The sequence below is a fragment of the Physeter macrocephalus genome, chromosome 7, assembly GCF_002837175.3.
Source record: "Physeter macrocephalus isolate SW-GA chromosome 7, ASM283717v5, whole genome shotgun sequence".
Taxonomy (NCBI): Eukaryota; Metazoa; Chordata; class Mammalia; order Artiodactyla; family Physeteridae; genus Physeter; species Physeter macrocephalus.
In genome coordinates this window covers 106,260,411-106,271,994 of record NC_041220.1, presented here as the reverse complement: position 1 = coordinate 106,271,994, position 11,584 = coordinate 106,260,411, and the positions used below count along the sequence as shown (strand labels likewise).

Here is an 11,584-nt window from a genome sequence, read left to right as displayed (position 1 = left end):
CTGCATCGGCAGGCGGACGCGCAACCACTGCGCCACCAGGGAAGCCCCTTGATAGATTGTTTTTAGTGTACAAAAAAAAATGCTGCTGTAGAAAAATTATAAGATGCAGGTAAGCAAAAAAAGGGGAGAATAAAAATCACTATAACGTCCCCATACCAAGATAACCACTATAAATATCTGACTAGAGAAAATCACTAACAACACATACACACGATATAATCTATGTATATACGATCAAAATGTATGTGCACTGTTTTCTTGCCTGCCCTTTCATATAATAGCATGCTATAACATACCCATCATTGAATATGCTTCAACATTATCATTTTTAACGGCTATGTAGTATTCTTTCATATAGATGCCCTACCACATTTTCAACAAATCCCATGGTAAAAAATTGCAAACAACTTTCAAGTATCTGGGGATGTTATAAATAGCACCATGATGAGCAGTCTCTTATGTAAATCATCATGTGCATCTTTAATTATATCAGTTTTATTATAGTGTAGTAGACACTGGCATTGGTGCCTAAGCTTGCTTAGGCTGGGGTGGTGCGGTTTGCTAAGTATTTTTGTCAGGGTACAGATCTGAGTGCCTATGGGCAGGTCTGGGCAGCTTTATCTCAATTGACTTTTAGGGGGTTTTGATTTGTTTTCTTTTCCCTGCTTGTGTCTCTAGAATGTTGTTAATGAAATGGAATCCCACCTGTCAGTTTTTTTTCTACCTCAAGGCAGGTGGAGGATGAGCCCAAAGGGGGAGTGGGGGTACAGGTCACATTTATAATTCACCAGTCACCGAATCAGGTTAGCAACCTCCTTTCCAAGCACCATCCCCTTTAGAATTCTCTACAGTCCCCCCAAGACTTTAAGTGGATGGTAGGAAGGGCTGAGAGGTGACAAGTAGATGGAGGGGGGGTACTTTTGACACCAAGGACTCAGTACAGTTTGGAAACATCTACCTTGAGAGAATGTAACCTTTCTTAGGATCTGAGAAACTTCAGAAAAACATGTTCTGCAAGAGGGATTAGAGCTGGGTGCTCGTTTGTTTCTTATTTATATTCATACTTGCAGCGTTGATTTTGCTTTTTCCTTCTTCTCCCCCTGCTGTGCAAGCCACGCTGGGTGGCTGGGTGCTGCTTATATTCTCCAACATGTGCTGTAATGAATCTTGTGAGTTGATTTGCTGATGACATCACTCCCAATGCATCTATTGCTTCTTTACACACTTCCTGTATTTCTCTCTCTCTTTTATTTTTTTTTTTGTGGGATCCTAATTCCCCCACCAGGGATTGAACCCAGGCCCGTGGCAGTGAAAGTGCAGTGTCTTAACCACTGGACTGTCAGGGAATTCCCTATTTCTCTTTTTTTATGTCTCATTCCAGTCATTATTTCTAGCCACCAGTTTTCTAGTTAGTCCTATGGGACTTTCCTTGATATAATAATACTCCAAGATGAGTATACTTTATTTTACTTTACTTTATAAAGTAAGTATATACTTTATTCAAACTTTAACGGGGTCTTACTCTGTGTCTAGTAACAGGAACTAGGCTCTGAAAAGAGATGCAGGAGAAGCATAAAATGTGGTTTCTGACCCATTCACTCACTCAACACATATTTTGGGGGGAGCCCATTATGCACAGTTTAGTTGAACAGACACCGAGTAGCCACAATACTGGCGTTCAGGCAGACTTATACCCATTTCGCAGTTGAAGGAACTCAGGCCCACAGGGATCTGTGCTTCATCCGAGGCTGCACAGCTAAGAAATGGAGAGCCAGGATTCCCACACTGTCTGCCAGCCTCCACAGCTGTGGATGTCACACACTTCCAGCCTGGGAGCCACCAGAGGGAAAGACCCTAAGTCACCAGTGTCACCTGGAACAGGCCAATAGTTTTATCCAAGGAAAAACAGAAAAGAAAGGAAAGAAGAGTAACAGACTCCTGCTAACATGCCCACTGCTTAGGTGTCTGGGGGGGCCCTGACTCACCTGTGACACTATGGATTCGAGGCCGTGACCTAGGGCAGAAAAGAGAACCAAGGTAAATGTCAGCTGCAAGTGACTCATCATCCTCGCCAGAGGAGTGGCTAGTCGTTAAAGGCAGATCACAAATCAGCTTATGGGACACGTCCTTTATGTTTGTGCTGTTCTAGACCGAAAGGAACATCTCATTACAGAGAACATAGAACATAGAAAAATGCATGGAGAAGAAAATAACCGTCAACACCGCAGGTGATATTTTGGCGAGTCTCAGGCACATATGTGCATGTGTGTATGAGGATGTCTTCATACATTTCAATACACAGATGTCCAAAAATAATATAAAAGAATGCGTAGGCTCCTGATGTTAAAAATGCATTGTAGATCTTTTGTTACTCGAAAACATGGTATTTATCAGCTGTGTGATTTTTGGAGAGGGAAATTAGGTTCTTGCTCATTTTTACAATTGTAAATCATGTTGCAGTGTGTACCCTTGCTGCAACATGATGACCTTTTTAATCTGATCTCTGAGTGTTTCCATGGAGAGACTCCATCAAGTGCAACTGCGATGAAGGTGTCTGATAACGATAATGTGGGTCTCCTAGGCCCCTTTTTTCCTATCACTCAGGTGCCTTCTGGATGGGTTGAATGAATTTATATTCGTATCTACAGAGTGTGACGTGACCATCTCAACATATCTTACCACCATTAAATCCACGACCATTTAAAAACAACTTTTCCTACTGGCTACTTGATTCCTTGTTTTATCTGTTTCACTTCCCTGATGCCTAGTTAGATTTAATTACTATTTATTTATTTATTTCAAATGGTTTCGGGCCATTTGCATTTCTTCGGTGGTAAGTTATCTGGAAAGACCAACGGGGTCTTCTCCTGGCTGCCACATCCCGCCTTGGACAGTGTGATTTTGAAAGCACATTTCCCCTAGATTTGGGGCAATGATCTGAAAAGCCCTGGGGCAATGGAAAGCTCAGAAGGATGCGGCCTCTGTGAGCTTACTTGTTTGTGCCTTTAATAATCCCTTTGCATGGCACCTATCCTCTGAGGCTCTCAAAGTGCGTCACAGGAGCAATTAATTTAGCATCACAACACACGCCGGGTGTAAATATTTATGAGGCCTCATTGGCGGCTGCGACACCGGGCACAGAATAGTTAAACTGGGAGATAATAGTCACCAGGAGACCACAGCCCCCCGAGTCCCACTTCCAGCTCAGACTGTTGCTCTCTGCCCACCACGTTAATACTCAAAATGATTCTGTTGGGTAGCGTTCCCTGTCCCAAGTTTATAGACGAGGAAACGGAGGACTCAGGGGGCTCCATGACTTGCCCAGTCCCACGGAAAGCAAGAGAATTGCCACCAGCCTGTTGGACCCTCAGATCCTTGTGGCCTCCCGGGGCCCTTGCCTGCAGGCAGTGGCGAGTCATGCTTTGGAGGCATTTTGCAGCTGCTGTCTGGGATGCTTTGTGGTTAGCTCTTGGCACTCTTTCAAGATGCCTGAGATGCTGCGGAAATTAACAGTAAATCAGTCAGGAAGGAGCAGATCATTTATCTGGGTCCTGAGAGATCTCTTTTGACACTTTCCACACTCAGCCCCTTCCCTGATATCTTGGTCTTTGATTAAAGCCTCAAAAGACTCCCCAGACTTGCAGCTCCTGACACGTGACATGGAAATGATATGTTTCTGCGACTGTGTACAGGGAGCTTGGTGCAGGCAGGGCAGGCCAGGCCATGGACAGAAGGCAGCACCTCAGAGCAGGCAGGATGCAATCCTGAGCCCAGGGACTTTGAATGCGAGGCACCCTCTTCCCGGGATCCTAGGAGGAGCTTCAGGGGTTTTTTTGGTTTGTTTGTTTGTTTTTGTTTTGTCACATTTTATCATGACACTTCAATACATCCAGGATTTATTTTTTCAACCCATTGACGTTTATCAGAATCATGTTGAAGATTAAACATGAACCGAGTTTTAAATCTGCTTCCACCCCTTGACCTTAGTCTGTGTTATTTCAAAGTCGTTGTCATTTCCTTCAGCATGTCAGCCCTATCACAATGCCTGTACTTTTCCATTGGGTGACCTGAGATCATTTTTTCGTTTTTTTCCTTATCTTTTCATTTCATATTGGAGTATAGTTGATTAACAATGTTGGGTTAGTTTCATGTGTACAGCAAAGTGATTCAGTTATATACATACAGATATCTATTCTTTTTCATTCTTTTTCCATTTAGATTGTTACATAATATTGAGCAGAGTTCCCTGTGCTATACAGTAGGTCCTTGTTGGTAATCTATTTTAAATACAGCGGTATGTACATGTACATTGCTTCTATGCGGAATCTAAAAAAATATGTTGCAAATGAACTTATTTACAGCAAAGAAATAGACTCACAGACTTAGAGAATGAACTTATGGTTTACCAGGGGAGAAGAGTAGGGGGGAGGGATAGATTGGGAGTTTGGGATTGACATGTACATCCTTCAGGTTTTAAATTAGGACTTCATCCTCCTTCTGACTTGGGCCTCAGCTGACTTTTATTTTATTTTATTTATTTTTCCCCCTCACCCGATTTTTAGAATCAAAGATCACTAGCATTGAAAGCGTGTTGGAGGTAATGTCCAATCCGTGGTTCCAAGTTTCAGATTCTTGGAGGTGGGACTGAGGTCTTTGGACAGCCAAAGAGGGTGGATCTGAAGGGAAAAACGCCTGTTCAGGCACAAGCAAGGCTCAGCTCTGGCTGGTGGGATTTCCCCACTTTGCAGTTGCAGCTAAAGCTTAGAAGAGAGAAGTGACGTGTCTAAAGTGGCACAGCAAGCCACTGAGCGCCGGGGTTGGCCTTATTTACTAGCCGATGCAACAACTCAGCCCACTGAGTTCCCTGCATCCGGCAGCCTCCTCCTAATTGTAAGGCTGTCTGGAAGCGGTCTATCTGCTGACTCCTCTTGGCGGGGCCCCAGAGCTATGGTGCTCATTCATATGTCGTATCCCCTGGGACGGTGCCCCACCAGGGCCCTCTGTGTGTCAGTGCAAGCCAAATGGATTAGCAGAGGAAGCAGTGGCAGAGCCGGGAACGATGTTGTCATTCCAGCTGAGCCTGAAAGCGGGGAGGGAGGCTGGAAGGAGGGGTCTGGGGAGGCGTGCCGGACTCCACGGCTCTGTCTGGCTGGAGTGCGGACAATATCTCGACACCGGCAGCTGACAAGCGCTCTGAAAAGGCTCCTGTGTTAACACTCTTTGCAGCCTGACAGCCCAGGGTGATTAATGAACGATGCTGCTTGCAAACTTGCTGGAGGTTTGATGTGTTCTCTCAGTGCTCAAGCAAGGCCCATGTGTTAGCAAGCTGCCTCTTGCCAGGGAATTACAAAGATGCTCCCCGGCTTCCTTTAGTCAACAGCATCCATCACGCGGCCACGTGTGAACGAACTGCAGCTGGATGGTGTGTGGCTTGGCAGCCATCCTTCTTCCTTTCCCCCCCGCTTGCTCCTTTCTGCATCTAGGCCTGAGTGAAGCAGGTCTCCCTCTCTATTTCTGCTTGGACAGGCAGCTGTCCCCGTGGTGGGCATGGAGTATGAACTGAACAAAGCTGGCCTCCAGAGGTTTGTGTTTTTAATATTTAAGGCTCATTTTAAAGGAAGATGTTCAAATTTCTGAATTATTTTGAATTTTTAATACTTCTTAATAATTTAAAAGGTTTAATACTTTTTAAAGGGTACTACATTAAACTCCCCCCACACTCGCTGCCTGGGAGAACTTGATCTGATGGAGTGGGCAGAGCGGTCTATCATATTCTCTTACCTATGGGAACAGAGTTTGGATGGCGTGTTATTCCAGTCGCATAGAGATGGGACTTGGTCCTGTCTCCAGGGTCAGGCTCCTGGCATGGAGGCTAATTCCTCGTCACCTACTTGAGTCTGGTGCGCGTGGGCCCCTCTGGGTCTCCCAAGGCACCCGCCACTGGTCCAGAATGCGGCAGCAAAACCCTTGGGGAATGGTCGGGGTGATTTCAGCCCCCTGTCTCAAACCTCCAAGATTAACTGGCTCAGCGCCACACCTCACTTTAAGCTCTGCCCCTGAAAGGAAAAGACTAGAATAAAATTCTCTCATTTGGGGGAAGATGACTGATCTTTTTAAGAGTCAGTCAACTCGTTTTCAATATAAACCAGAAAGAAATGAAAATAAAGTTTCTACATTCATTCCCATCTTCCCTCTCTTTGAACATTTATCTACACCATGTTGGGAACTGTGCACTTTACGGAAATCATTTCACCCAAACTTCCTAGCAATTCTTGTTGGACAGTATCTTTATCTCAGTGTCAGGGCTATGATGGGATGTTTGTGCTGGATGGGACCACAAACTGGCCTTTTCATTTTGCAGATGGATTGACAGAGGCCCAGGTCAATCTCATGGGGGAGTCAATGGTGTCATGATTCCCACCCAGCCTGTCTGATGGCAGGGCTCACCCTCTTCTCTCCACCTCTCTGGGGGAAGGGTAGGGTTTGCATCAGGGAGCCATGGGAGCTAAGGTGTGGAAATGCACAGTGAGCTTGGAGAGTAGGTAACCTGAAGGATAAGCTGGAAGGACTGTGTCAATCTCGAGGTGTCATGGAGCTTTGCAAGGCAGAGGATAAAGGATGCTCAGAGCCACATGTTAAGAAGGTGATGCGGGAGTGCATATAATGGAGTGGAAAAGAAGGACTGGGATGTCACAGTCTCAGTAAGAGGTAGTGACGGGCCTCAACACTGGGTGTTTTTCTTCCTCCCCACGTGGCCACCAAAGCTCTCCTCTGATCACCTAGCACCTGCCTGGTGGAACTCACATTCGTATCACCAGAACAGAGCACGACGCCGTTTCTCAAACCTTCTACACCAGGCCCCCAACTCCTAAAAGGGACACCAGGTATGTAACGCAGTGCCTGGACCATGGCTCGTACACAAAAACGTGCTGTGGACTGAGCATGAGGGAGAGGATGGATGAGTGGATGAAGGCAAGGTGCACAGGTGCAGGGAAGCACAGGTAAGAGGGCATCCCTCGAGTAAGACAGCCTTGAGCCACACCGCAGTCCCCGTCTGGGTCTATACACAGACTCACCCTCCCCCAGGAAGGCCTGGAGCGTGCCCAGCACGTTAGGAACCTGATACGCGGGTGTGCACACCTCCCACACAAATCCCCCTGGGAATAGGTTCTTCATTTTCACTATAGATTCAACGTGGGAGAACATCTCCCGACTCCATATTCCTTTGAAGCAGATGAAATTCACACCAAGGTGGAATCAGATCAAGACTCATATTTAATAAGTGAAGAGTGGGTTCATTCTTTTTTGGGGGGGCTGTTGGAAATGTTCTTTTTTAAATTGTAGTATAGTTGATTTACAATGATTCAAGTGTACAGCAAAATGAATCAGTTATATATATTCTCTTTCAGATTCTTTTCCATTTTAGGTTATTATAAGATATTGAATATAGTTCCCTGTGCTCTACAGTAGGTCCTTGTTGTTTATCTATTTTATATATAGTAGTGTGTATCTGCTAGTCCCAAATTCCCAATTTATCTCTCCACCCCCTTCCCCTTTGGTAACCATAAGTTTGTTTTCTATGTCTGTGGGTCTATTTCTATTTTGTAAATGTTCATTTTATCATTTTTTTAAGATGCCACAAATAAGTGATATCATACGATATTTGTCTTTCTCTGTCTGACTTACTTCACTTAGTATCTCTAGGTCCATCCAACTTTCTGCAAATGGCATTATTTCATTCTTTTTTATGAACATACAATATTCTAATGTATACATGTACCACATCTTCTGTATCCACTCATCTGTCAATGGACATTTAGGTTGCTTCCATGTCTTGGCTATTGTAAATAGCGCTGTGATGAACATTGGGGTGCCTGTATCTTTTTGAATGAGACTTTTTGTCTTTTCTGGGTATATGCCCAGGAGTGGGATTGCTGGGTCGTATGGTAGTTCTATTTTTAGTTTTTTAAGGAACCTCCATACTGTTCTCCACAGTGGCTGCACCAATTTACCTTCCCACCAGCAGTGTAGGAGGGTTATGGATTCATTTTTTGTGAAAGATGTCCTTGACTAGTTCTAAGAATCTCCTGTGTTCTATTTTGTTTTTACAAAAAAAATGTTTGGGAGGATGCAACTCCCTGAAGCGACCCCGAGGAAAACATTGACAGTGTTTGGCATTATTCCGAACTATAAAAAGCTCAAACCCCCCATGACCCTCTTGGCTGGGGGAGGTCCAACCCCACTCCTACCCCCTCAGCATCCTGCCCTGCCAAGGCTCTTGAGCCTTCCCTCCTCTGAGCCCCTATGGCAGCACTTCTGGCTCTAATAGCATACTTAGTATAGTTAAAAAGCAGTGTATAGTTATTAATTTCTTATATAAATTTTATATTACATTTTACTTGGGTTTTTTCTTTCTTCAACTAGATTTTAAGTTTTTTTGAGGACAGAAAGCATGTCTGGTAAGCTATAATCCCTGTGGATAAGCTATCTATGTCCCTGACAAATACTGAAAAATGAAAACAACATTATTTGGCAGTTTGATGGATATTCAGCAGACGAGTGAGTGGAGCAGAGCAGGATGCTTTGCTGTTCTACTGTAGCTGCAGTGGGCAGAGCAACTCTGGAGTCCACCGTCCCCTCCACTCTCTCTCTGTCCCTCCCCTGCTTGTTCTGTCTTCTCCTCTCTTCTTCCATTCTTATCCCTCTGTTAAAAGTTTCTTTTATCATGTCTATGCCAGGCACCGGGAGGAGTGCAATCTCACAGCATCCTGGTGCGTCCCGCTGGGTCCTGACTTTATTTTTCCTCTTTCCCTCCTTTGTACTCCCCTCCCTTCAGCAATGCTCGTGGAGCATCTCCTGCATAGGAGCTCCTTGTGGACAACCACAGAAAGATGGCGGGACACCACCCTATTCCATGCATCCTCTGAAAGCACTGGGCACCCTCCGTAAATCTCTAAGCTTGTGAACTCTTTGGGGAGGACACTTTCTGCACGCTGCGGGGGTCCAGAGGGAGCAGACACCCAGGGCAGCTGGAGAACAGGCGGGGCAAAACCAGAGAAGTCGAGAGAAGACCAGCAGCTGTGGCCGCCCGGCCCGAGCTGTGACCTCAGGTGTGCCTGACCGGGAAGGCTGGCAGCGGGCCTCCCTGTGCACGGAATAGGACAGGGAGGCCGTCTCCTGGAGGAGTGGCCTCCTGGGATGTGAGAAATGACAGCCACCTGTACCTTGTCCTCTGGAGTTAACTATTGCTGCAGGTCTTGGTGACAGAAGGGAAAAATCAGTAGTCCATGAGGTGATGAATTGGGAAGGGTCTGAATGTGGGAAATGTGAGTGACACTGTTAGCAATAGCTCCATCGGGAATGGGGAAGGAGAAAGAGACTTGCCCTTGGAGTGTGAACCCCGGCTTTGCTACTCTCTCCAAAGTGGACTCGGGAAAGCCCTCCTCCCCCCGGCTCCTCAGCCTCCCTGCTGGGCTCCCACAGGGCTGCACTGCATCTGCTCCTGTCCCACGTGCACGTGGCACAGTATCTTGTGGTCTATTACACACGCCTTTTTATGTTTGTCTCCAGAAGAGGCTGAGCCTCTGGATGGCAGGTGCTGTGTCTTCTTTATTTTTGATTTTCCTGGTCCCCAACGCAGTGATCTCTCCCAGGTGGGGACAACATTCTCTCCCATCTCCCTCCCACTCTCTCACACTGGGTCCCTATCTTATATCGTCTTCCCTCCATCTCATTTACATAATGGGAAGGGGCAGAGCTGGGCCCAGAGGCCTCTTACTCCAGCTCCAGAGCTTGCCCTCTTGATAACGATGCTTGATGCTGAGGTCCTCAAACTTGAATGGGCATGATAGTCACTGGGAGAGCTTGTTTAAACCCAGGTGCTTGGACTCCAGCACCCAAGTTTCTGATTCAGTGGGTGGGGCCTGAGATCCTGCCTCCCTAAGCAGCTCCCAGGTGATACTGATGCTGCCAGCCCTAAGAGTCGCTGCTAGGACGCTTCGTAGCTATGGCTGTGGATGTTCTACTCAGGAGTTTAATGCATGAGCCCCTGCTTCATAGTGGAGAGTCTTGACATGAGTAGATACGAGACTCATAGGATTAGAAAACAAAATTCACATGTGGCAACTTAGAACCCAGAAAAGGCCCTCGATTTGAAGTCAGACTCGGAATGCAAATCCAGCTGTTAACAGTTACCAGCTCTGTGACTGTGACCAAGACATGTCACGTCTCCCAGGCTCTCTTTCCTCATCTGTGAAATGGGAATACTATTACCTACTTCAGAGAATGATTGTGAGGATTCAATGCCACAGTTCCTCTCACGGTTTCTGGTACTGGTTAGGCATTCAGCTATTGATAAAAGTTTGGACTTGATTGGAAAACATCAATCAGGATGTTTCTGTTTCTGCCCACATGGGCACGGGGCACAGAATAGAAGTGGGTATTGGGGATTTAGCAAGATAGATTCCATGGGACATTCTAGGAAACATTCATCTTAATATTGTTGACAGTTGGGGTTAATGGATGTGCATGTGATCGTGTGTTTTTCTTGGGTAGTCTCCTGGGCTGTATCATCTGCGTGAAGCCCCAGCATTGAGCTTTGTATTTTACTTTGTACATTACGGGGAGGTCCACGCATGTTTGAGTTTGGGGGTGGGTGGGGAAGGACAGCCCTTCTGCATCTGTCGCCAGAGCTGACCCCTACACCTAACTAAGGGATGGCAGTAGTGAGGGCAGTGAGTGGAGTGCCTGGGTTGTTTCAGAGATTAGCACTAATGATTATGTCCACTGTTTACTATATATCACACCCAGCTATTCAGCTTCGAGGAAGTTATCTTCCCTCTCCAGTCTGCATTCTTCTCTCCTATAAAAGGAAACCTAGTAAGAATGTGATCGCTAGGATGCAGTGAGACACTGCGTATTAAGCTCTTTTTTTCATTTTTTTACTGGAGTATAGTTGATTTACAATGTTGTGTTAGTTTCAGGTGTACAGCAAAGTGAGTCAGTTATACATATGCATATATCAACTCTTTTTTTAGATTCTATTCCCACATAGGACATTACAGAGTATTGAATAGAGTTCCCTGTGCTATACAGTAGGTTCTTATTAGTTACCTCTTTTATATCTAGTAGTGTGTATATGTCAATTCCAATCTCCCAATTTATCCCTCCCCCTTCTTTCCCCCTTGGTAACCAGAAGTCTGTTTTCTACATCTGTGACTCACTTTCTGTTTTGTAAATAGGTTCATTTGTACCATTTATTTTTAGATTCCACATATCAGTGATATCCTATGATATTTGTCTTTCTCTGCCTATTAAGCTCTTAAAACAGCGCCTAGCCCGTGGTGAGTACTCAGTGACTGTTAGCCTTTGTTATTTATTGAGAACCTACTATTCTCCAGGCACGCTACAGAGGTCATGCATTTATTCTCCAAACACAGGGACTGCTTTAGGTCCAGCGGATCCCTGGTGGTCAAGATAGTCTGCTCTTGTATTTTTTGTTTCCTTTTGGCTGTGCTGCGCTGCTTGTGGGATCTTAGTTCCCTAACCAGGGACTGAACCTGGGACCTCAGTAGTGAAAGCACAG

General features: G+C 45.6%; 1 protein-coding gene across 1 annotated transcript in view; it reads right to left on the bottom strand.

Moving 5' to 3' along the window:
• Positions 1–11,584, bottom strand: part of CLNK (cytokine dependent hematopoietic cell linker) — a gene marked incomplete at its 5' end in the record, with an annotated part of 155,601 nt that overhangs the window by 99,591 nt on the left and 44,426 nt on the right. The window contains 1 exon segment of the mRNA XM_024119532.1: positions 1,986–2,014. Coding sequence (XP_023975300.1) covers positions 1,986–2,014 — 29 coding nt within the window.